This window comes from Lissotriton helveticus, chromosome 5_1 (genome assembly GCF_964261635.1).
Source record: "Lissotriton helveticus chromosome 5_1, aLisHel1.1, whole genome shotgun sequence".
NCBI lineage: Eukaryota > Metazoa > Chordata > Amphibia > Caudata > Salamandridae > Lissotriton > Lissotriton helveticus.
In genome coordinates, this window is record NC_136065.1 from 1,999,880,759 (window position 1) to 1,999,906,269 (window position 25,511).

The following is a 25,511-nucleotide window of genomic DNA, read 5'->3' on the forward strand; positions in this document are numbered from 1 at the left end:
TGGTAGAGGAAGATAATATACATGAGGCACTCCATGAAACATCTCTTCTATCCGACACTGCAGACCTCTAATATTGCGAGGCAATCCGTGCTTTTAAGTTCTTTCGTTGTCATGACATCTCTAGTCTCTAGGAACCATAAACGAATGGTCATCTGACATTTCTTGTCAGCGAGTGTCTTCGTCTTAGTTTTTGGTTCTTGGTCAGATGCTGTGAGGATGTCATGTTCCTACGGTAAGGTTGAAGGGAATTATTTTACACCTGTGGCAATCTGGTCTGGCTCTTTCTTTCAAGCACCAGTTGGGTGTGGTGACTTTCCTGAGCCTGGCTGCCTTCTTTTGTGGGAGAAGATGTGTCCAAAGAACGTGAGCTCTTCTTTTTCTTGTTCACACTTGTCTGGATTCAGAGTCAATGCAATGCCTTTGTGCTGGAGGCCTCACATACTCTGTCGGGAAGCTCAGAGACCCTGGGTTTAGGTGCACCAGCATAGGATCCGGCTAGTTGCCAGCCATCTGGCCGGCTCTCTGAACCCCAGAGCCAACAGCCTGAGTTGGCATTATCTTGGCAATCACAAGCGGCATTTCTATCCGTAGCTGGTGCAGACTATCTTTGCATTGGCGGATACAGCTTAGGTTGAACTATTTACCACTTTTGATAACAGCCATTGTTTACAAGTGTGTGCCCTACAGTTTCCACTATATAATGTCCTGGGGACACATTTTGGACCTGTCAACCTTAGGGTGGTCTTCCCCTCAACCCTTTGCCTTCCTTTTCCATTTTTTGCTGATCTTGATTTGCTGGTGATTTGCTGGTGTTAGGATTCTGTGCACTTTACCACTGCTAACCAGTGATAAAGTGTATGTGCTCACTCCTTAAAACCTGGTCATTTTGGCTTCTCCCCTGTTGGTATATTTAATCTGCTTATAAGTCCCTTGTAAAGTGGTGCTACTTGTGCCCAGGGCCTGTAAATCAAATGCTACTCGTGGACTTGCAGCACTGATTGTGCCACCCACTTAAGTAGCCCTTTAAAACATGTCTCAGGTCAAGATAGCAGCAGATTTTTCAGGGAATTTTACGATTTTACCAGGAAATATGCATATCTGATAGTACTAGTTGATTACTTTTCGAAATGGATATTTTATGCTTTTCTGTATTTCATTAGCACTGATGCTGCTATTAATTTCCTAGACAATATTTTCAGTTTGGTAGGGGCACCAAAGGAAATAGGGACAGACATTGGCACACTAGTTGTTTCTGAACGCATGTGTGCATTCCTCAAAAATCATAACATCAAACACTTGAAAGTCGCATCGTGCTCACTTTCATCTAATGGTTTGGTGGAAAGGGCAGACAAAGTTTTTAAAGAAGGTATACAAACTGCAGTCACCTCAGGAAGCGATGTAGCCAAGATTTTGTAGACCAAAGCGTGGAGTTACAATCTTGCACCGCATTGCACTACAGGCGTGTCGCATTTCACATTGCTGAGGGGTAGATCTCCACATACAAATATTTTCCCTGGTTGGCTCGAGAGCAAAACAGAGGAACGGACAAAAATGTTTGTAACTGTGGTGAATTGACTTCTAATGTGGCTGTTAGACAGTCAACAATGAAGAAATATTTTGATCAAAAGAACAATCTGAGGAAGGTAGTTTTTAGAAACGGTCATTGGGTTTTGATAAAAACCCGCCTTTGTTAAGCAAAGGTGAATCAACGTTTTCATTGCCGGTTCAAGTGGTGAGAGTCAGTAAAGTTGCAGTGTTACTGGGTGGCAAAGGATGGTGGAATAGAAGACAGTTGGTCAAACTCACTCCCCAGCAAGCTGTTTTGACCAGTAAAACCAGAAGAAACATTGATTATTTTTCGGTTTTTCCACAGTGCCATACATTTACATCACTGCTCCTTAATAGAGGAGTAAAGAGATAACTTTCTCAATACAGGTCACAGACGTCAAGAAATACATAGAAAACAGCAAGAATAGCAAAATCAGAACAACATAGGACATTATAACAGCGGTATTGCAGATTATGAGAAAATTGCAGTTCTCCCAGGGATGTCATGTAGTAATTAATCCTTGTGGTATCTCCAGTGCATGTAGGAGAAAGTTTACTGTGGTGGGGTGCTTGCTGGAGAGTCCTGAGTCAGGAGCTAGTCTTTTAGAGGTTGCCAGTTAGTCTTAGGCCTGGAGGTGAGTAGTAGTAGAGATGCACAGAGCTCACTATAAGTGTCACAATATATGAGACTCTTAATCCAAGCTTCAATAGCACACGAGTGTTTGGTGCTCCAATGTATAGCTATTTCTCTTTTGCGAGGAGAAGGGCAATGGCGACAAAACACAGTAGCATTTTAGGTACGTTGTGTAGGTATCCCAGTAGGGCTAATAAGAGAGAGGGCTCCATAGTGATTTGTGTCATAAGTGTATGTTTGGCAAAAACGTCCCCCCAATAGAATGCTATCTTACCGTAGGTCCATGTTATATGGGCAAAATCTGCTATCAATGCACAACATTTGGGGCATTCTGGTGATCTAGTTGGGTCTATGTGAGACAGTTTAGCCGGTGGGATATATGTTTGGTGCAGGAATTTGTAGCTTGTGTTGGTGGTTACACAATACTAAGCACGTCTGTGTACACACATTTGGCCGGTTAACGGATTTCCCAAAACCGATTCCCATGCAATTTTAAGTTTAGTATCATGGGGTAGGCACTAGGCCCAGGCTTGTGCAGTATAACATTGAGATTAGTTGGCCTCCATCTATGTCTGTAATGACCAATGTCAGTGGTGGAAACTCATCAAGTGCCAGGGGATAAAATGGAACCTGGGCCCTAAGTGGCCCCTGCAGGTGCTACAGTACAAAGTGGTCCATATAGGGACCTTCCCGAAATGGCACATCTTGTGTGAAGGAAAAGATGTGACCCTCAGCGAATAGATCTACAAATGTATGTAGTGAGTACTTCAGGAGAGTGTGTTGGACTAGTTTCTCTTCTGTAATAGGTAGCCAGGTATTAGCCACGAGTGGGAGTGCTGGGGAGTACAGGAGCAGGCCACCCATCATCCGTATCAATCTTTCCAGGCCCAGCTAGTTGTAGATAATGCTTGCATGTTTTGAGGGTCCAGTATTAGTCCCTTTGGTAGTAACACACTGAATGGTGTCTTGGCGGCAAGATCTATCTCGGGCCTAACATACAGTATTCGCGCATCTGCATGATACCAGTGTCTTGCATAACTGCACTGTGCCTCTAAATGGTATAGGTGCATATGGGGGACTATGAGGCCCCCACGTTCGTACACAAGAATAAAAGACTTTCACCCAATTCAAGGCTGCATACCTTTCGCAAAAAAGACGTTTCAGTGTACTTAGAAGTGTGGCAAAAAACATATTTGTCAATGGAATAGGAATATTTTGAAAAAGATATAAATATTGGGGCAATACCACCATTTTAATGAGAGCGATAAGGACCACCATTGAGAGCAGGAGGCGGATCCACTGCTCAACCCAACAGTAGGTTGTCAGTTTATCCTCTGCGGGCATAATTAATACTGCTCTTTATCTCTATGGATGCAGATCCCCAAATAGCAAGCAGAGGTGTGGCACCAGTCCAATGGGAATTCATAACATATCAGTGTTATAGCGTCAGTCAGAGGAAATATTTTGTGCTTATGCCAGTCTATGTGTAGGTCTGATAGAGTTCAGAATCAGATTATTTCACACAGGATGGGTGCCAGATTATCAGCCGGGTGTCGTACATATAGTATAATACTGTCTGTGTAGAGCGTAACTAACAGGGTGCCCATCTTAAATTGTAGGCCTCTGTGAAGATGTTTAGTCTGAAGGTGGTTCACCAAGTGGCCAATTGCTATTATAAACAACAACGGCGAAAGGCGGAAACCTTGTTGTGTCCCTAGCAAATTAATGAACGGTTCCATCAGCATTTTATTGATCGTAATGTGTGGCGTTGGTTGCGAATATAGAAGCATTATGAGGGACATGAATCATCACCCATCTTGTGGAGTATAGCATTCTAATGAATCAAAGGCCTTCTCTGCATCAAGCAGGGCGACTACTGCTATCACCGTGGACGAGATCCTGTTAAGGTTTTTTTTTCTTTGGAAAACAGGAACACCAGGCACGGTGTATTTTACCTTAAACTGGCATGTTAACTCTACACTAAATTGGTTCTATATATAGTGAAAACACAAATACTAATACAGGATACATATAAATAGTTTATTATTTTCTTTTTTGTTATTCTTATATCTTTTTTGTATAGAAAATATTTTATATAAATAATGTGTAGACAAAGATAAATATATTTACAATCTAAATGCTAATCTATGAACCACATGTATTCTCTTCCTTACACAGTTGATACAGTTCCTATGCTTTCATGACTTTATATTTCAAACAGCACAATTGTCATAATTTCAATTTAGTTACACACACATCATTTTTTTGTTTTTGCAATTTTCAACTTTGGTCAATGTGAGTGTATATTGGAAATCCATAAATTACAGATAACTTTATGCACAGAGACTGGCGGCTTGTTGACAAACAACACGTTTCAGCTAGGCCTTCATCAGGACTCCGTCACAGTGGTTAGTAGACAAAAAATAAACATCATTATAGTCTAGAGTTTGAATGCCCTTTTAAATGAATAAAAACATATACTAAAATACTAAGTACCCAATTGATAAAGGGATCTAGTCAAAGGTTGCTCTTCTTGAGTCAGTGTCAAACAGCAACAGTTTATAACAGTTGCATGCAATTGAAAGTTAGATTTACAACGTTATCAAGGACTAAGTTGGCATGCTATCAATGTAAAGAAAAAGAAAAGTGCCAAACGACAAGATCAAAGTGCCAATAGTTGACGCTGTCGGTATTCATACCCAAACTTTCCAACATGAGAGAATAAAGTGAATATAATAGATAAATATCTCCTCTCTAACGTGTATATTGAAAATTTAATATTAGAGTTAATCAATGCTTAACGAGCCCTCACATGCTTATACGGTTGTAAGGTATGATTCAAATCTTACAGTAATCAAGCCCACCTCATGGGTGTCTAGATGACAAAAAAACGAGATCCTGTTAAGTCCAATAAAAACTGCACATAGGTTCAGTGCTGTGGATCTACGAGGCCATTAAATCAATGGGGTAAAACCCACTAAATCATAGGACCTGGGTATCAGTGATATAAACAACAATGGCCCTAGACTATTGATTAAATTGACTTAATCCATTGGTTAGTTAGTCAATTAGAAATGCGATTCTATCAGCATTTGAGAATTCAAGCTACATGGGAGAGAAAAGTTAATGAATAGGCAAAAAACAAAAAACACCATCCACAATTCAAAAGTTTGTATTTATCAAAACGAAATAATACAGTTATTTACAATGTCAAGCAACAATAACTGGAATGTACGGCGCAAAGACTAAAAGAAGCTATAGTCAAGGGTGAACAGAGAAGTGCTCAAGTGTTGAGAGGAAAGGAGAAAAGAAATTAAGGCATCTAATTTAAATATTTACAAGAAACAAACAAGCGTTTCAATTCCGCTAGTTAGCTGGGCCTGTCCAGATTGTTCTTGGGGGAAGAAACCAAGGGGAGGGTAAAGGGTACAGGCACACAAAATAAAAATGTCGACGTTTCGACCCTGATGCTCTAGGGAATTTTGCTTTCTCGGCTGCGGGTCTTCATCAGGACATAAAGGGGGGGGGGAGGGGACGGTATCTGGCCGTGATCACACCCGTTGTCTTGATCAGCCACCTGGGATGTAAAAATAGGAATGGGTTTGAGATACTGTATTATATGGATGGTGATGGTTATAATGTGGATTGGATGGGTACGTTACCAAAACAGCTGGGTAGGTGCGACTCCCTCCTGGCTGGTTGGGATTCACCTATCAAGTAAAATACAAAGGGACATGAGTATTAGCCCGTCTCCCTAGGGCTATCTATTAGTAAGGATCATGTCCGCTTTGGTTGATACACAGGCTCACCTGGTTCAGGTTCAGATGGTCTCCTATTTGGGATCAACTCGTGACGTGAAAAATTAAAACCTGCAGGGGATGAATGGAGTCGATTACTCTCCACACTTAACACTTAGGTCGGTGGTTCAAAGATCCAATAATACGATTAATGCATTATGGTGACGCCCTGCACTTACCGATGTCCAATAGAGCAAAGGTTTCCTACCGGCGCCTCCAGGGCAACTCGTGATGTATAAAATCTGCAGGGGACGAATGGAGTCGATTACTCTCCACACCTAACACTTGGGTCAGTGGTCCAATAATACGACAAATGCATTAGGGTGACGCCCTGCACTTACCGGTGTCCAATGGAGCAAAGGTTTCCTACCGGCGCCTCCAGGGCAACTGGTGATGTAAAAAATCTGCAGGAGATGAATGGAGTCGATTACTCTCCACTCTTTACACTTGGGTCAGTGGTACAAAGATCCAAACATTACGATAAATGCATTGGGGTGACACCCTGCACTTACCGATATTCAATGGAGCAGGGGTTTCCTACCGGCGCCTCCAGGGCAGTCCGGTGTTGTACGGAGTAGTTATTCCTCCAAAGTTGGTCGGAGTACTACGCGTGAGGAGAAACTGATGTCTCCACCGGTACTTACACGTGAGGGTACAGGTACTGTAGATTGCCTGTAGGCGAGAAAAACAATGTCAGAGAAGCTGGATAAATTGCTTCCTCTGTCCTTCCGGACTGGATTGAAAGAGTTGATGGGAGCACGAAACGGCCCTTAGAATGAATTGTACCTGCGTGGTTTAGGCTGTCTGATGGCCGGGCATGGGTCACCGGTACTGATCCCAAAGTGGGGGGGAGGCGGCAAGGAAAAAGTCCTACTTCCGTGTTTCGTGTATGATCACGAGGTGTCCCTCACACCCAATTGGAAAAGTCGAGTCTAGATCTCGACACTGAAAACGGACTAACCGAAGTTCATGGACGAAGACAATCAACATTAAAAACGGACTGCTCCGAGTGTTCAGATGTCTTGAAACAATCGACAGTGAGGATGGACCACTCAGAATGTTTCAATGGTTGCATATGTATAACATTTGCTGATAGTTATTTCTTACAATTTCACATTAAAATTAATCGCAAACTTTGGTAAAACATGACATAAGCAAATTATAAATTGTAGCATGGTTATAACAATCATGGATCTGAACGATTTGAGGGCATATAATTGCGACCTTGTATTACTTGTCCAGGTCATGGCAAATTCAAGATGTTAATTTGAAAATGTTAGGTACAGACAAATGAATACAGTCTAGTTTCTCACAGTAGCTGTCCTTGTAGGTGTTAACACACCTTAAGTGTACACACACATTAGGTTACATACCAATACAATATAAAGGACAAACAATTTGTTCCACAAACTGGGTTGGTATCCAGTTTGCTGGCACTTATTTTCATAAGGATACTGTTATGTACTGTACATACAAAATGTCAGAAAGTCAGAGAATGGTGGACACTAACTTCTCAACCGTTTTTAATGGATACCATCTGTCTAAGGACCTCTTCCCGGTCATTAAGACCTCGGTTCACTGTATCGAATAGATGCATCCAACGGCATTCTCGAGTACTTAGTAGTTTTGCATAGTTTCCACCACGAGGGTTTTTGGTCACTTTCTCAATTATCCACCAAGTGAAACTTTCCGGTTGGTGGTTAAATCGTAAAAAGTGATCCACTAGTGGTGCACCAGAGACCTTGCAGCGTATTTTGCTGCAGTGTTGTAGTATGCGCTGTTTGGTTTTCTGCGTGGTCTGTCTGATGTACATAAAACCACATGGGCACAAGATGGCGTAAATGACGCCCATGATGTTGCAGTTAGTGTGTTGTTGGAAAGTATGAGTGTAATCGTTATATGTACATGACTTCATGTCAGATGTCATCTTGCATGCCTTGCAGCTTCCGCATTTAGTATGCCCTACTACTGGGGGGATGTCCCATAGCGTTGTTTGGTTGTTGGTTGTGTTATGTGACAGCATAGAGTGTACCACAAAATCTTTAACACTTCTCCCTTTGCGAAAGGCATGCATGGGAGGTTCAGTTATGCCTGTCTCTTCCGCTACTAGGTGCCAATGTGTGTTAATTGCTTGTTTGATTTCAGTACTACGGGTATTGAAGGTGGTGACACATATGAGCCTGTTGTCCATTTTGTCCACTCTTTGCTTGGGTTCTAGCAGGGATTCTCTGTTGTTGAACCATGCTCGTTTACGAGCCTTTCTGATCATGCTTCTTGGGTACCCTCTGTCCAGTAGCCTTTTCATTAATATGTCTGATTCCCTGAAGTAGTCCGATTTTTTTGTACAATTACGTCTCAACCTCAGGAACTGCCCAAAGGGTAGGTTGTCCCTGAGGTTGCGGGGATGATGACTAGAATATCTGAGGAGTGTGTTCTTCTCTGTGGGTTTTCTGAAAAGTTTGGTGTACAAAGAACCCCCCTCCTCTTTTATTGTCAAGTCTAGGAAGTCGATTGAGTTGTTGCTGTTCTCGATGGTAAACTGTATGTTGGTGTCCCTTTCGTTTAGCCAAACGTGGAAGAGCATTAGTTCCTCCACCGTGCCCCTCCAAATGAGGAGCACGTCGTCAATATACCGACGCCATTCGAGGGTCTTACCTCTGTATGGATTGATGTCATTTAAAACCCATGTATGTTCAAAGGCATCCATAAAGATTATTGCTAGGTTGGGAGCAAAGCTTGCCCCCATCGCTACTCCGCTCGTCTGTTCATAAAATTTACCATCAAAGACGAAGTAATTCCTTCTCATTGCTATCTCTAAAAGAGACAAAATGAAACTGGTTGGTACCCTATGTGGACGTGTTCTACTTTCCAATGCTGATTCAATTGTGGTCATGGCTGCTGGCTGCGGAATGCTTGTGTACAAGGACGAAATGTCCATCGTCACAAGTAACTCCTGGGCTGGGTCAAAATGTTTACCGTCTATAAGTTGTATTACTTGCATAGTGTCTCGAAGGTAACAAGTGGTTGCTTCCGCTATAGGTTTTAGAAAGATGTCTATGTATTTACATAGCGGTTCCAATATTGAACCGCACCCTGATACGATCGGCCTCCCTGGTGGCACAGTTAAGTTCTTATGTATTTTGGGTACGGTATATATCGTCGGGACTCGGGGATATGCATTGTTGAGATATTCATATTCAGATTTAGTAATTATCCCTTCCTGCTGTGCATTGTCGGTTAGTCCTCTGATCAATATAGCTATTTCTTCAGTGGGATCTTTGGCTAGTCTCCTGTAGTTGCCTTCTTTAGATAATTGAGAAAGGATCTCTGCCTTGTAGCTATCTCTTCCCTGAATTACAATGGCCCCACCCTTATCGGCAGGCTTTATAACTATTTCTCGGTTGTTATTTAGATTAGTTAGTGCCTGCCTTTCATTCTTGGAAATATTGTATTTCACATATTTCTTATCCTTTAGTAGGTTGGTGACATCTCCCAACACCATCTGTTCGTATGCCAGAATCCTCGGTGGCATCATGTGTGTTGGGGGGGTAAAGGTAGATAGTGGTCTCAGCCCCGTACTACTTGTTGTGTTGTTATAGGGAATTTTGTTGAAATGATATTTCAACCGTATTTTACGGAAAAATTGGAAAAGTTCCAATTTCAGGTTGAAGCTATTGGGCAAATTGGTCGGGACAAATGACAAACCTTTCTCCAACACTTGTTGTTCATCATCCGTCAGATTGTAATTGGATAAATTGACTAAGGCGGTGTTTTGCACTGGTGTGGTATTGGTGTCTACCATCTGTAGTGTTGTGAGCGAGTTCTTATGTCCCCATGGGATTCTTGGCCGAAGTGTACTTGTTTGGCTCTCCCTCGGTTCCAAGTTTGTTGACCCCTGTTCTGTTTCCATTGTGCTCGACCACGGCCACGGCCCCCTGGGCGTCCCCAGGGGCGTCCCCGGCCTCGTTGGTCTGTCCATGTGTCCTGTTCTAAAAAAGCCTGGTCCCTTTCTTGTCCAGCAGAGCTGGTGGATGGTTGGTCTGTCTCTGATCCACTACTCACTGAGGAATGGGAAAAGGTGTTGTATCTACGATACCCCCCTCTACCTCTAGTGGAGAATGTGCCTCTTGCGTCTTGGCTGTAATATCCCTCGGCTAGGTAGGGATAAACCTTCTTCTTGTCAAACGCCTTGATATCGTTAGCTAGTTTATCCAATTTGAAGGTTTGAGTGTAGATGTCAAATTCCTTCAAAGTTTTGTCTAGTTTGTCTAAAGTTTCTTTGGCGTTTTTTAAGGCTGTGTCCTCAGTGATCTCCTTCCTTAATTCAGCTATTTCTTTTGTCAACCTAGTGACCTCTTCTAATGCAGTTTCAACCCCAAGCACCATCCAGTGCCTGGAGCAGTTGTTGGATATGAAGCTAAATTTCCCTTTGAATACCGGATTATCCACAAAGATAGCCGGTTCGTTTCGAACCTGAAGGCCCACCGGGATTACATTGGCTTGAAGATATTGTGCCAATGTATGTCCATGGAGCTTAGTTCTAACGAGTTTCTTTTCCAAGCGTTCTAACTTATTGATTTTGTCACTTAGTGTCGGATCTATTAGACTGACAGGCCTACCTAGGAAGCTGCCCCCTCCCTGTTCACCTATCAGATTCTTGATGTAATCTTCACTGTAGGTCAGTGTTTCATTGTCAACCATGTCTAGTGGTCTTACACAGTGATATTAGTGCATGAATAGGTACAGTAACATATATGATACAAAACACGTGACAAAATTACGAATACAAAACACACAATACAACCCTCGCAGGATGACCTGCGCAAGAGACCATTAAATCAATGGGGTAAAACCCACTAAATCATAGGACCTGGGTATCAGTGATATAAACAACAATGGCCCTAGACTATTGATTAAATTGACTTAATCCATTTGTACCACTGACCCAAGTGTAAAGAGTGGAGAGTAATCGACTCCATTCATCTCCTGCAGATTTTTTACATCACCAGTTGCCCTGGAGGCGCCGGTAGGAAACCTTTGCTCCATTGGACACCGGTAAGTGCAGGGCGTCACCCTAATGCATTTGTCGTATTATTGGACCACTGACCCAAGTGTTAGGTGTGGAGAGTAATCGACTCCATTCGTCCCCTGCAGATTTTATACATCACGAGTTGCCCTGGAGGCGCCGGTAGGAAACCTTTGCTCTATTGGACATCGGTAAGTGCAGGGCGTCACCATAATGCATTAATCGTATTATTGGATCTTTGAACCACCGACCTAAGTGTTAAGTGTGGAGAGTAATCGACTCCATTCATCCCCTGCAGGTTTTAATTTTTCACGTCACGAGTTGATCCCAAATAGGGGACCATCTGAACCTGAACCAGGTGAGCCTGTGTATCAACCAAAGCGGACATGATCCTTACTAATAGATAGCCCTAGGGAGACGGGCTAATACTCATGTCCCTTTGTATTTTACTTGATAGGTGAATCCCAACCAGCCAGGAGGGAGTCGCACCTACCCAGCTGTTTTGGTAACGTACCCATCCAATCCACATTATAACCATCACCATCCATATAATACAGTATCTCAAACCCATTCCTATTTTTACATCCCAGGTGGCTGATCAAGACAACGGGTGTGATCACGGCCAGATACCGTCCCCTCCCCCCCCCCCCCTTTATGTCCTGATGAAGACCCGCAGCCGAGGAAGCAAAATTCCCTAGAGCATCAGGGTCGAAACGTCGACATTTATATTTTGTGTGCCTGTACCCTTTACCCTCCCCTTGGTTTCTTCCCCCAAGAACAATCTGGACAGGCCCAGCTAACTAGCGGAATTGAAACGCTTGTTTGTTTCTTGTAAATATTTAAATTAGATGCCTTAATTTCTTTTCTCCTTTCCTCTCAACACTTGAGCACTTCTCTGTTCACCCTTGACTATAGCTTCTTTTAGTCTTTGCGCCGTACATTCCAGTTATTGTTGCTTGACATTGTAAATAACTGTATTATTTCGTTTTGATAAATACAAACTTTTGAATTGTGGATGGTGTTTTTTGTTTTTTGCCTATTCATTAACTTTTCTCTCCCATGTAGCTTGAATTCTCAAATGCTGATAGAATCGCATTTCTAATTGACTAACTAACCAATGGATTAAGTCGTGGATCTACGAGGGACAAAGACCGATTATGCAGGAGATATAATTTGTTCTATTAATAATGTATCGTAAGTCGCTAACATTTGGTCACTATTTTATTGTTAAAATTCAATAATGAAAGGGGGCGGTAGGAGTCACATTGCCGGGGGTCTTTACCAGGTTTCAGTTGCAGTGTTATTACTGCTTCCCATAGAGTGGGGGAAAGCACACTGCCCTCCAGTGCTTCAGAATAACAGAAGAAACATTGAAGAGTCAGAGTTGTAGGATCTGGATTGGCCTAATTGGCTTCCCACATCAGCAGGTGAAAGTGTTCAGGAAATGTGTGTTAATGCAGGTCTACTGGAAGTTCCACATGTGGCAGTACGGTCTCATGGTACAGCCAGCAATGATACTGCTGTAATCAGACCGATACACCGTGTTGGTTGTGAGGTTTGAAAAACCACATAATTCAATGAATACGTATTGTATTGAATGTTTGTATTTACTGATAGACTTTTCTTTTCTGATTGTCAACATTATTTCATTGTTATCAAATTGCACATGTATGTGAATGTTTATTTACGCTTTGTGATCTTGTTCTGTAACGGAGTGGTATTCAGGCACTTAATGGTGACTCTTCCCATTTACAGTTGAGATCCTGAACTGACCAGTACCATCCAGGTCTTGGGTGTCATGATTCATCTGCAGAGTGCAAAGTCATTCATTTATAAAAAAAAACACCCCTTTCCCAAGCAACCTGCATGACCGGTTGTGTAGTGTAACTGTTATTATGACATGTGTGCTTAAGTACTGTGGTAGGTTAGTCATTAATGTTTGTTGCGTATGCTTACGTAATTGAATGCATACTTGTTTATATGAAAAGCGAGTGTTATTCACATGGACTTTCTAGTAGGTTAATGTACAAATGTACCGTATTTGTAAACCGTAACATTGCAGTTTAAACCGTATTATTTATAAAACAAGAGACGCTCCAAAATATAGCCTCAACGCCAGATAGCAGTCTCACATCTGTATGCCATCCGAAGAGACTGAGCAGAGACTGAACACAGCTGTACGCCACACGCCGCATCACGCCGAGCCTGCGGCAGCGTGGCGCCCATCTTGGGTGTTGCAATACTATTTATTGCCACACCCGGCTTCTAGAACCTGCTTAACCTTCTACCCGTCTCCAAGGAAGGACGTGTGTCCAAGGACGCCTTACCTGAAATCGACGCAGCCCCTCTCTGGACTTCAGACTTCCTTTCCGGTGTCATCTCAGCTTCTGGGGAAACTCGATTGCAGGTCAATCGCAAACCCTGTGGAGAGAAAAACAGAGAGAATGCAAAGTATTTTTTTGTTATTATTTACGGCGCCCGTCGCAAGACAGCGCATGCCGGCTACCAGACTTGTGTAAATAATAAAAGAACAATTTTTGGACAGTCTTTTATCAAAAAGGCATATTGGAACACTTCTTGCACTATTAAGGATTTATAAGAAAGGACAATTGTACTCATTACAAAATCAAAGGCAATCGGGACTTCACCATCATTATAATTCTGTGAAAGATGGTAGAACACTGACCCTTCTCGTCCGTTCATAGTAGAGGCCTATGCTTCTCAATTTGCTTTAGGGGGCATATTGTCACAAAGACATAAAGACCCAGGGCAAATGCATCCCATGCTTATCATTCCAGAAAACTTTCTTCTGCAGAACAAAATTATGCTATTGCAGACGGAGAACTATTGGCTATGAAAGCTGTTTTTAAAGAATGGCATCATTACTTATTAGGGGCAAGACATCCAATTACAATTTTCACAGACCATCGCAATCTCCAAACCTTACGATCTGTTAAAGCTCTCTCTGCTCGTCAACTTCGTTGGACTTTGTTTCCTTCACTCCAGCGGAAAGATGATGTGTTGTTCATGAATGAACAAATATTTGTACCATCCAAGACTTTACAACCTCAAGTTATACAACAACATCATGATACACTGTTGTCCGCACATCCTGGAATCACAAAGACTTACCAATTAATTAAATGAAAATTCTGGTGGCCTTCCATTTTAAAGATATTCAAAAATGTGTTGATATTGGTGTCATATGTATTTAAAGTAAAGCTGTACACCAAGCCCCAAGCGGGTTATTACACCCTTTACCAATACCTCCACAACCATAGCACACTGTTTCTCTTGATTTTATTGTAGAACTTCCTCTCCCCATAACTGGGTTTACTAGCATTCTAACGGTAATTGAACACTTCATGGGAATGGCTCATTTTATACCATTACAAAAACTTCCATACGAAATGGAGATGGCTCAAATATTTATGAAAGAAATTATTAGGTTACAAGGGATACTGTCTATCATCATATCCGATAGAGACCCTCAATTCATTTCCCATATTTGGAAAAATCTAAGTAAATCATTAAACATGGAAGTACGCACCTCTTCTAATTATCACCCTCAAACGGATGGTTTAACTGAACGCACCAATCAAACTATTGAACAGTTCTTGAGGTGTATGTTCGTGACTTGTGACCAAGAATGGTCAGACATTTTATGGGCTTTAGAATTTGCTTATAATAATATGGATCATTCATCCATTGATATGTCACCATTTGTTTGTGCTTATGGTTTTCATCTCAAAAATGTTCCTGGATCACTCTTATCCTCTTTAATGATACCCCCCACACATGATTATATGAATAACTTGATATCCATTCAACAAAATGCTCAGTCTCAGTTGGCAAAAGCAAAAGAAAATCAAAAACGTTCAGCAGATGCACATTGCACTGCCTAACCATTGTATACCATTGGAGACAAGGTTTGGTTGTCTACAAAACACTTACAGATCAAAAGCAATAATAATGTTGTCCTCCGTTTATTAGACCATTTCCCGTAGAAAAACGTATGAAGCCAGTAAGCCTTAAATTAACACTCCCATCAAAATACCATTTTCACCTTGTCTTCCATGTATCCCTTTTAAAACCTTACAATCTCATGACTCGCATTAAGACACCCCATACTCCTATTGAAATTTAAGGAGTCCCTGAATTTGAAGTAAAAACAGTGCTTGTTGCAAAACGAGTACGTGGGAAGTTATCTTATCTGGTAGATTGGAAAGGGTATGGACCAGAAGAAATGTCTTGGGAGCCGCTTGCTCATTTAAAAAATGCCCCAAGATTAGTAAAAGCTTTTCATATTCCATACCCTAACAAACCAAAACCAATCCCAAAGGTTTTAGGGGGGGATCTTGAGAGGGGAATACTGTCATGATTCCTCTGCAGAGTAGAGAGTCGTTCATTTATAAAAAACCACCCCTTTCCCATGCAACCTGCAGGACCGGTTATGTAGTGTAACTGATATTATGATATGTGTGCTTAAGTACTGTGGTAGGTTAGTCATTATTCTTTGTTGCGTATGCTTACATATTTGAATGCATAGGTGTTTATATGAAAAGTGAGTGTTATTCACATGGACTTTTAGAGGTTAATGTGCAAATGTACCGTATATGTAAACCGTAACATTGCAGGTTGAACAGTATTATTTATAAAACAAGAGACGCTCCAAAGAATAGCCTCAAAGCCAGAAAGCAGTCTCACGTCTGCATGTCATCCGAAGAGACTGAGCAGAGACTTAACACTGCCGTACGCCATACGCGACATCACGCAGAGCGTGCAGCAGCCTGGCGGCCATCTTGGGTGTGGCAATACTATTTATTTCCACACCCGGCTTCTAGAACCTGCTTAGCCTTCCACCCGTCTCCACGGAAGGACCTGTGTCTAAGGGCGCCTTACCAGAAATCGGCACAGCTCTTCTCCGGACTTCAAACTTCCTTTCCTGTGTTATCTCAGCTTCTGGGGAAACTTGATTGCAGGTCAGCCGCAAACCCTGTGGAGAGAAAAACAGAGAGAAAGCGAAGTACTTTTTTGGTATTATTTACAGCACCCAACGCAAGACAGCGCATGCTTACTACCAGACTTGTGTAAATAATAAAAGAACAAATTTCATCAAAAAGGCATATTGAACACTTCTTGCACTATTAAGGATTTTCAAGAAAGGACCATAGTACTCATCACAAAATGAAAGGCAATCAATACTTCACCATCATTATAATTCTTTGAAAGATTGTAGAACTTGTTTGTTTATTTTTCTGGTCTTTTATTTAAAATTTCTTCTAGTGATGGAATACATTGGGGGCAACTTTGGAAAGTAAGTGTATAGGTGAAAAAAGAAACATAGGCATATTATTTAAATAAGATTAAGGAATGTTATAACACATTATAGTATCATTGAGTTAATTGAACCCCTTGTAATTCTTTTCTTCAGAAGAAGAAGATTAGGAACATCTCCAAACAAACGCCCTGCCATAACATTGAAAAATCCAACCATCACATGACTACTAGGACGCAACTCAAGTTCACAGGTAGGATAAGTAACCTCTGTGATACTACAATTTAGAAGGAAAGTTAGAACTAGTTAAGATCTACAATACAACAATTATTCCAAGTTAATTGCAGTCTTTTTGCCTCACAGGTCAACAACTAGAGCCCACAGCGTCCAGTATCCGGGCCTCCTTCCTGGACCCTGTTACGTAGCCTTAGTGAACTTAAAAACACTGGTTATACAGTAGGGTACTAGGAAGTTGGTCTATCACATCTCTGTGAAACTCAATTGTGTGCACCCAAAGGTAAGAGTGCATGGTTGGCCTGACATTGGGCAACTTACTTGAAGAATAAATCGCCTTTTAATCCTGCAACTCATGGTATCTCGTTCTTCACAGTACCTTTAAGTTTTTTTACATGTTCGGGTAGTAAAAAAACTCTAAAATTCGTTGTTTACTACTGCAAGGCCAACCTCTCCCATAGACTAACATTGAAGTTACCTTATTGCAATTAATAAGCAGTAATTCCCAAATAGGACCAGGTAACAAGTTCATGGTTGGTATCTTTGGAATTGTATTGAAAAATCCTAGCATATGGTGTAGTCTGATTTTACATTGCAATTCTGAAAATGCAAATTTTAGAAAGCAGGCGTTTTTCTGCCTTAGCCATTACGGGCCCAATTCCGATCTCGCTCGGAGGGGCTCCTGGCGGCAACGCAAATCGAGGCACAGAGACGAGGCTGGGGACCCCGCAACATCGGAACCGGATGCGCAGACTGAAGACGCGGTCGGAGAAATCAAGACAATCCTTGAAGCCATGCAGAAGGGCCTGGTGACTAATAGTGCAAAAATAGACTCCCTTTCCTATAGAATGAACCGCATGTCAGAGAGGGTAGATAAACATGCCGAACGGTTCAACATGGCAGAGCAGAGGATCACCGAGTCCGAGGAGGCCCAGACCGCTGTTGTAATGAAAAAGGAACCTCAAGCAGGTAAGTAGTATGTCTTTATTCTGTCATCCACTCTCCGTAACTGACATGCTTGCCAACATTCTAAAGTGAACTCTCAAGGAACATTCCAAAGGGGAAGGAGGGAGGAGGGGGGAAAGGCTTGTACCAAGGGAAGGAGAAAAGGAGATTACAACACATCTCCCCTCGCAGGGGAAGGATGCAATGGAACCAAACAGAGCTAAAGGGGTGAATACATTTCTGCTAAGGAGGATAAAACACTATAGGTCACATAAGATTACAACACATCTCCCTTCGCAGGGGAGGAATACAATGGAACAAGGTAGATGCTAAAAGAGGTAAAGACATTGCTGCTCAGGAGGATAAAATACTATAGGTGCATCTGTGAGAAGGAAAAAATACTGTACTTTACATCTATGAGAAAGGCTAGATACTTAATTTGGCAATCGGATCTCTTCCCCTGATGGAAGCAAAAGGGGTTACTCCTGTTACCAAATCAGAACAGGTGTGATATGCCCAAATGCCTTCTCTTACCCTTTTGTCCACATCCATATTATTGGCAAAAGCTAGTTGCGTAAGATTTCTCATCAGGATTACAGATTTACTCATGAGGTCAATGTTCCCTTGACCTTGCAAAGTGGATTCCGCAAGCTTGATGCACAGATCATTTAGAAATGCCATCATTTCAATAGAAGAGAACTTAATACTATTGTTGGTGATTATGCGATCTGGCACACCTTCACATGCGAATGAATCTGTTAAGAAATTGATGAGGGAGTTGGTCAAAACCCCTGGAACAAACTTGTATCGGATCCAGTGAGAAGTGTAGTCCACAAGTATGATCAGAAATCTTTTCAGAACTCCTAAATGTTCCATGGGGACGATTATTTCTAATCCTAACTTAGTCCAAGGTGTTTTAGGAATTGCAGTAGGATTTTCCCCCAGAGCATTGATTTACTCTCCAGGCCCCATATTAACACCATCAAATCTAGAACCAGAACTTTGGTTCTTAATTATGTCCACTTCCGTGGGAAGTACACTGTAGGCATTACTGTCTACTTGGTAGCCTCTTCCGAGAAACTCTTCAGATAGATTAGATAAATTACTACTGGTTACCTCCTCTGTTACCTCCTCCCACTCAGCTAATTGGACCCGCTCTTTATTATTTGAATCGCGCATAATCCCCAACTCTCTTTGGTGGTGCCAGCCCAATAGATTGGCACCCTTGCTTACCATGTACACTTTTCCCCATGTTGTTCTCCCTTTGAATTGAATACACGCCATCATCATCTCCACTAACGGGATGTTCTCTTCAGCATACCCTACGGCTGAAATATCAGGTTCCACAATGTGTACAGAAACAAAATGGAGAAAGGGCCAGGGAACCAGCTGCCTACCTTCCTGTTGGCATCTACGACAACTTCAATGAAGACAACCAACACCCTGAACCCTCACCAACCACCCCGACACCCTTAAGCCAGCGATTGACAACTGGACATCCCTCACCACCGAAGACACACTGAAGACAATGAAGTCAATCCACTCTGGCCCTCCACGGACCCCTGCCCCACCACATTTTCAACAGAGCTGCCAACACCATCACACCCTTGCTCTGTCACACCATCAACCGCTCCCTGACAACTGCCTGGTTGCCTGATGACTGGAAACACACTGAAATCAACCCCCTCCTGAAGAAACCCTCAGCGGACCCCACCGATCTCAAACACTACTGACCCATCTCCCTGCTCCCGTTCCCAGCGAAAGTCATTGAGAAAGCCATCTACTGCCAACTCGCCACATTCATCGAATAGCACAATATCCTCGACTCCTCCCAACCCGGCTTCAGAAAAAACCACAGTACGGAAACCGCCCTCCTCGCTGCAACAGATGACATCCGTACCTTACTGGACAAAGGAGAAACAGCAGCCCTCATCCTGCTCGACCTCTCAGTGGCGTTCGACACAGTGTCTCACCACACCCTAATACGCAGAGTCCACGATACAGGGATCCAAGACAAGGCCCTCGACTGGGTCTGCTCCTTCCTCTCCAGAAGAACGCAGCGGGTCAGACTCCCCACTTTCCTCTCGGACCCTACACCTACCACCTGCGGAGTCCCCCAGGGGTCCTCCCTCAGCCCTACGCTCTTCAACGTCTACATGGCTCCGCTCGCCCCCATCGTCAGAACCTACGAACTCAACATTGTGTCATACACAGACAACACCCAACTCATCCTCTCCCTATCCAACAAACCCAACACCACCAGAAACAACTTTCGAGAAGGCATGGAAGCCGTCACCAAATGGACAGAAAACAGCTGCCTACAACTAAACAACAACAAAGCGGAAGTACCCATCATGGGCTCAAACCCCGACACCTGGAACAACACCTGGCGGCCCCCCACCCTCAGAAGCCCGCCCACCCCACGGACCACACACACAACCTGGGAATCATCCGGAACTCAGAGCTAAAAATGGACCGCCAGATCAACTCCGTCTCGTCCTCCTGCTTCCACACCCTCTGCTTCCTATGTAAGACCTTCAAATGGATTGCCCTCGAACACAGAAAGACCATCACTCACGCCCTGGTCACCAGCAGGCTCAACTTCGGCAACGCACTCTATGCCGGAATAAACAAAAACCTCACCCGCAAGCTATGGAACATCCAAAACGCCGCTGCAAGACTGGTCCTCAACCTGCCAAGAGACTGCCACATCTCCCAGCACCTGCGCACACTCCACTGGCTCTCCATCAAAGCTAGATTCATCTTCAAGATGCTAATCCACGCTCACAAGGCCCTCCACGACACCGGACCAGCTTACCTGAACAGCAGACTCAAATTTCACTCACCGCAAAGGACCCTACGATCAGCCCAGCTCTCCTATGCCGTGGTCCATCCCACCTGAAAAACCAGATCGGGAGGCCGCTCCTTCTCCTTCCGCGCACCAGAGCCTGGAACGACCTTCCGCCCCACCTCAGACAGATAACATCGCTCCCCAGCTTCGCAAAAAAACTCAAAACCTGGCTCTTCGACAGACCCCCCTCCTTGATGGACTGGAACCTCTGACCCCCCCTCACCGTCCAATGACTTGAGACCCTTACTGGTGAGTAGTCGCGGTTAACAAACACCTGATTGATTGATTGATTGAGCATTCCCTGATTCACCTGCAAGATAAAGCTGAGGACTTGGAGGCCAGATCTCGGCGTGGGACTTCCGGAGTCTACCTTTAAGGACCCCATGGAGGTCTTTGTCAAAAAGCTGCTTAACACTGCTGGGAGCGGACATCTTTTTATCCATGTTCATCGTTGAGCTGGCGCATCACTTGCTGGGCCCTAAACCTCCTCCGGGCTCCCCCCCATGGCCCATAATAGCCAAACTGATGAATTACCGGGACAGAGATGCGACACTGAGGAAGGCTAGAGAGTTTGTCAGCTGGCAATATGAGGGCTCTTCGCTTTCCCTGGTCCTGGATTTTACACTCAAAGTGCAAGAGGCCAGAAGGCAATTTGAGCCATTGAAACGGAGGCTCCGGGACCGCAAGATAGAATACGTAATGGTGTACCCAGTGAGGTTAAAGGTTACAGTGAATGGGAAGGCAACATTTGTTTCTGATACACAATCCTTTCAGAAAGCCCTCAAAGACTGGGACAAACTTGGCCAGCAAAATAAGGGGCAAGCGGATGATACGAGGAATGATGCCCTGTGTGGCTGTCTCGACGAAAATGACTGATGCTGGTTATTGTACATCAGTCCGAGCCTTCACCCAGGGGTGCTCTACACTATGAGGTACTGTGCAAGGATGATATCCTGAGTGAGTCACGTTATATATCTGGGATGTTCTGTCTGGCTCCTGGGGGGGGATCTCCCTCTCCCTGGGAAGTCTTCCACCTACAAGCTAGTGGTGATGTGGACATGATCAACGCAGAAGTGACAGCCGGCAACATCTGCCCCCATGCGTTACATGCTTCATGACATTGAGTTATGCTGTGTTTTCTACCATATGTTTATTGGTTTGGCTTTGAATGTATTGGGGTTTCTTGGGAGGGAGGCCTGTAGTTCGACTAAGCCTAGTTGGGGATGGCTTGGACTGGGAGGGGGGTGGGTATGTGTTTCTTCCTTTTACTTCACAGTTCACTGGACTATGTGGGCAGTTAGCCATAATGGTACGGTGTTTCCAATCGCAGCTGTGGTTGCCATGTTGTGTGAATATATTCTATGGCACAGAATGGTAGGAATAGGGGACATAAAAGCAGGATACGGCTTCTGACATGGAACATGAGGGAACTTAACGACTACAGAAAGATGTGTAAGATCATGGCATACCTGTAGCGGCAATTAGTTGACATTGCTCTGCTTCAAGAAACCCCCCTCCGCCCTGACAGTCCTATGCTTGTGGCGCGCAGTCTTTTCAGACCATGTCACACAGCTGGCTTCACCTCACATTCGAGGGTGGTGCTCACATGGGCAAACCCGAAAACTGGTATGCCGCTCGATGTGCATAGGACAGACCCTGCCGGTAGATATACTATCTCTAAATGTTGTGTCAGAGGTGTAGGCTACCAAATTGTTAACATATATTAGCCTAATTATGATCACCCTCAGTTTTATATTACACTATCAACTCTCATGTCCAGCCTCCCTGATTCGCCACTTCTATGGGGCGGAGATTTTAATTGTATTTTAGATCCCACTCTAGATCGCTCTAAAGGCCCTCTGTGTCGCCCCTCTGCTGCTGTTAAAGCTACAGGCGATGTCATGCTGCAATTGAATCTGATTGACATATGGAGGTCACGGTCCACTGGGCAAAGTTATACACATTACTCTGCATTCCACGACATACATACAATAATAGACTATTGGTTAATATCGGGCTTGCTTGTGTATCAGGTGCGAAATTGCACAGTGCTATACCGCACTTTTTCAGATCTTTCACCAATATTGCTTGAGCTAGAGATTCCTCAGCGTGGACCTACCCCCTTTTTATGGAGATTTCCGCCTTACTCCCTCTTAGACACAGTGTTTAGGTCCGAGCTGGCCACAGCCATCACAGAGTTTTTTACACTAATATAGGGTTAGTCGAGCACTTTGCCACGGTTTGGGAGACCTTCAAGGTCTTCATTAGGGGAGTAGCCATGAATATGCGCTCTGGGGTACTCCATTCCATTATAGGAAGACTTGCCTTGTTGGAAGATCGCCTGAGAAAACTAGAGCAGGAGGCCATGACCCACAACTTCAAGAACCCCTGAAGAAAACTCTGGAGGAGTATCATGAGGAAGCTGACAGCAAGGTAAAGCATTTGGGGAAATATGCTGTGGCTCGGTCATATGGAGAGGGTGATAGGCTGGGTTGAGTACTGGCGGCACTTGCCCGCCGACGTTACGACAAAGGCACGGTCAACGTGCTTCTTGGGGAGGACGGCACTGTGCTGACACACCAAACAGCTATAGTCAACTGGTTTGGGAGTTACTATCAGGACCTGTATAGCTCTAAAGTAACCCCAGATATGAAGGACAAAGAGACCTACTTGGAATACATCTGTCTACCCTGGCTAGTCAACGGCAATAGAGAATACCTGATGAGACCCCTGGAGGCGGCTGAGATTTGTATGGCTCTTAGTTCCATGTGAGATGGGAGTGCACCTGGGCAGGATGGGCTCACGGTGACATTCTATAAGACCTTCAAATACCTGTAAATCCCTCACCTTAGCACTTTGTTCCAAGAAATGGGTGAAACTGGTATAATGTCCCCTTCTATGCGCGAGGCTTTGATCGTAACGATCTTGAAGCCCGGAAAGGCACCACAAGACTGCTCCTCTTATAGACCGCTGTCATTAATCAATGTGGACATGAAAATATTCACTAAAATTCTGGCCAATAGACTACCCCTATATAAACAGAAAGAGGAGTATCACCAATGGACCCTAAAAGGTCCTATTGGGAGAAAGGGAAAAAGATGAAAGTCCAAAAGAAAATTATTCTTTTGTTAGAAGACCCCTCACTCACCAATCTGGTTGGTGACATGCTTCATCATCGGGGTCCCACCCGGACAGCCGAGTGCCATCCTGGTGTGCTGCGACACCTGATTACAGTGGAGCGGGTAATTTTCGTGAATGTTCGTGAATGTTGAAATAGCTACCTTTGAGCAAGCTGTCTTTAATGATATCGAGAACCTGACTGTGGAGGCTCCTTTATAAAACATGAGTAAAGAAGAAAACAACGCTTTGGTGGCACTCAAATCCATTGATACCATCATTATAAAGCCAGCTGACAAGGGTGGGGGAGTGCTCGTCCTAGACATAGAGGACTATCGTGCAGAATGCCAAAGATTACTAACTGGTATCAGAAACTACAAACCCCTACAATCTGATCCCACGAACGAACTTAGATCAGAAATCAAGAATCTTGTGGACCGTGCTGAGTGGGCGGGTTACATCTCAAGACAAGAAGCAGACTTTCTCACAAACAGCGAGGGCAGGATTCCGTATTTTTATACACTGCCAAAGATGCACAAGGGCAAGCTTCCTCCACCGGGGAGGCCTATTGTATCCGGTATCGACTCTCTACTCGAACCCTTGTCTCGCTTTTGCAACTTCTTCTTCAAGGCACTGGTACAAAAAAACACAACCTACCTGCAGGATACAAAAAGTAAATTGCTTACAGACATTACTGTTGATGAGAACACCCTCTTGGTCAGCTTCGATATAGAAATCCTGTATACGAGCATTCCCCAAGACAACACTCTAACAGTCCTGGCTGAAACCCTCAACGAAACTCCATGGTGTTACTATACACCAAAAACCTTCATTCTAGAGTGTGCAAGACTAGCACTAAAAAGGAATTTTTTCGAATTCGAGGGATCACTGTACCTCCAAACTGGGGGGACATCTATGGGGAGTATTTTTGCCCCCAGCGTGGCAGGACTCTACGTGTACGATTTCGAAAAGAAATTCATACTCATTGATCAAAACCCCTTTTTCAACCACATAGTTTTTTGGAAAATGTACATTGATGATGTCCTTGCCATTTGGCAAGGACCGCTTCAAGGACCGCTCGATCCACTAATAGAGTTCACCAGATGGATCAATACCTGTGACCAAAACCTGAGGTTCACAAACACAGTGGATCAAGAAAGAATGATTTTCCTGGACTTTACCATCACAAAAGAGAACGGCCACCTAGAGACGAAGACTTATCACAAACCTAGTGCCAAAAATAACTTTCTTAGGTTGGAAAGCTTCCACCCTAGACCACTGAGGGAGAACCTACCTTATGGCCAGTACTTGAGGCTACGCCGCAATTGCAGAAAAGTCACCGACTACCACACTCAAGTAGGTACTCTCACTGACAAACTAATGAACAGAGGATATCCCAGACAAATCCTCAACAAATGCCAAAAGAGAGCACGAAACCAACCCAGGGAAGCACTTCTTGAAGACAAAATATGTGAAGACAAGGAAATACCCCTTACTTGTGTGACAACCTATAACACAGCATCCAACAAAATGACAAGATCAATTAATAAACACTGGTCTATCCTAAACACAGGAAATCTTCATTGGGAAAAACCACTGTTCTCATTCAAGAAATCATGCAGCCTCAGAGATTCCCTGGTGAACACACGTCCTAAAAATACCTGCCCAGAGAAAACACAATCGATCACAATGGCATGGGGTCTTCCTAGCATCGTAGGCCATTTCCAATGTGGAAGCTGCAGTGTATGCCATCTGACCAGCAACACCAAAACATTGGCATTAGAACCAGGAAAGGTGTGGAACCAACTTGTCCACACCAACTGTAACAGTACTAATGTAGTATATCTTATCAAATGTCCGTGCGACCTTTCCTACGTGGGAAGGACTAGCAGAAAAATTAAACAGAGGATCTGCGAACATCGCAGCACTATCAGGTGCAGAAAAAACTTGACCAAACTGACTGAGCATTTTCTTGAGAAATCACACCACCAATTATATAAGATGGACTGTCATAGAACAGATCAAAACTGTCCCTAAGATGCAACAACGCCTTTTTGAAAAGGAGCAACGTTGGATCTATA

General features: G+C 43.6%; 1 protein-coding gene and 1 pseudogene across 5 annotated transcripts in view; one reads left to right on the top strand and one right to left on the bottom strand.

Moving 5' to 3' along the window:
- LOC144756156 (uncharacterized) overlaps positions 1-25,511 on the top strand; it is a 551,055-nt gene that overhangs the window by 464,001 nt on the left and 61,543 nt on the right. For 3 of the 4 annotated variants that reach the window (XR_013595085.1, XR_013595086.1, XM_078645737.1), the window contains 2 exons: positions 16,440-16,536; positions 16,647-16,758. The exons of the other annotated variant lie outside the window; for it this stretch is intronic. Coding sequence is in view for 1 of the 3 variants with exons in the window: in XM_078645737.1 (XP_078501863.1) it covers positions 16,440-16,536; positions 16,647-16,708 (159 nt within the window). In the remaining 2 variants the exon portion in view is untranslated. Of the gene's footprint in view, positions 1-16,439; positions 16,537-16,646; positions 16,759-25,511 lie in introns of those variants that run through there. 4 annotated transcript variants of the gene reach the window in all.
- Positions 1-25,511, bottom strand: part of LOC144756157 (uncharacterized) — a 337,832-nt pseudogene that overhangs the window by 118,400 nt on the left and 193,921 nt on the right. The gene's annotated exons all lie outside the window — the stretch shown is intronic.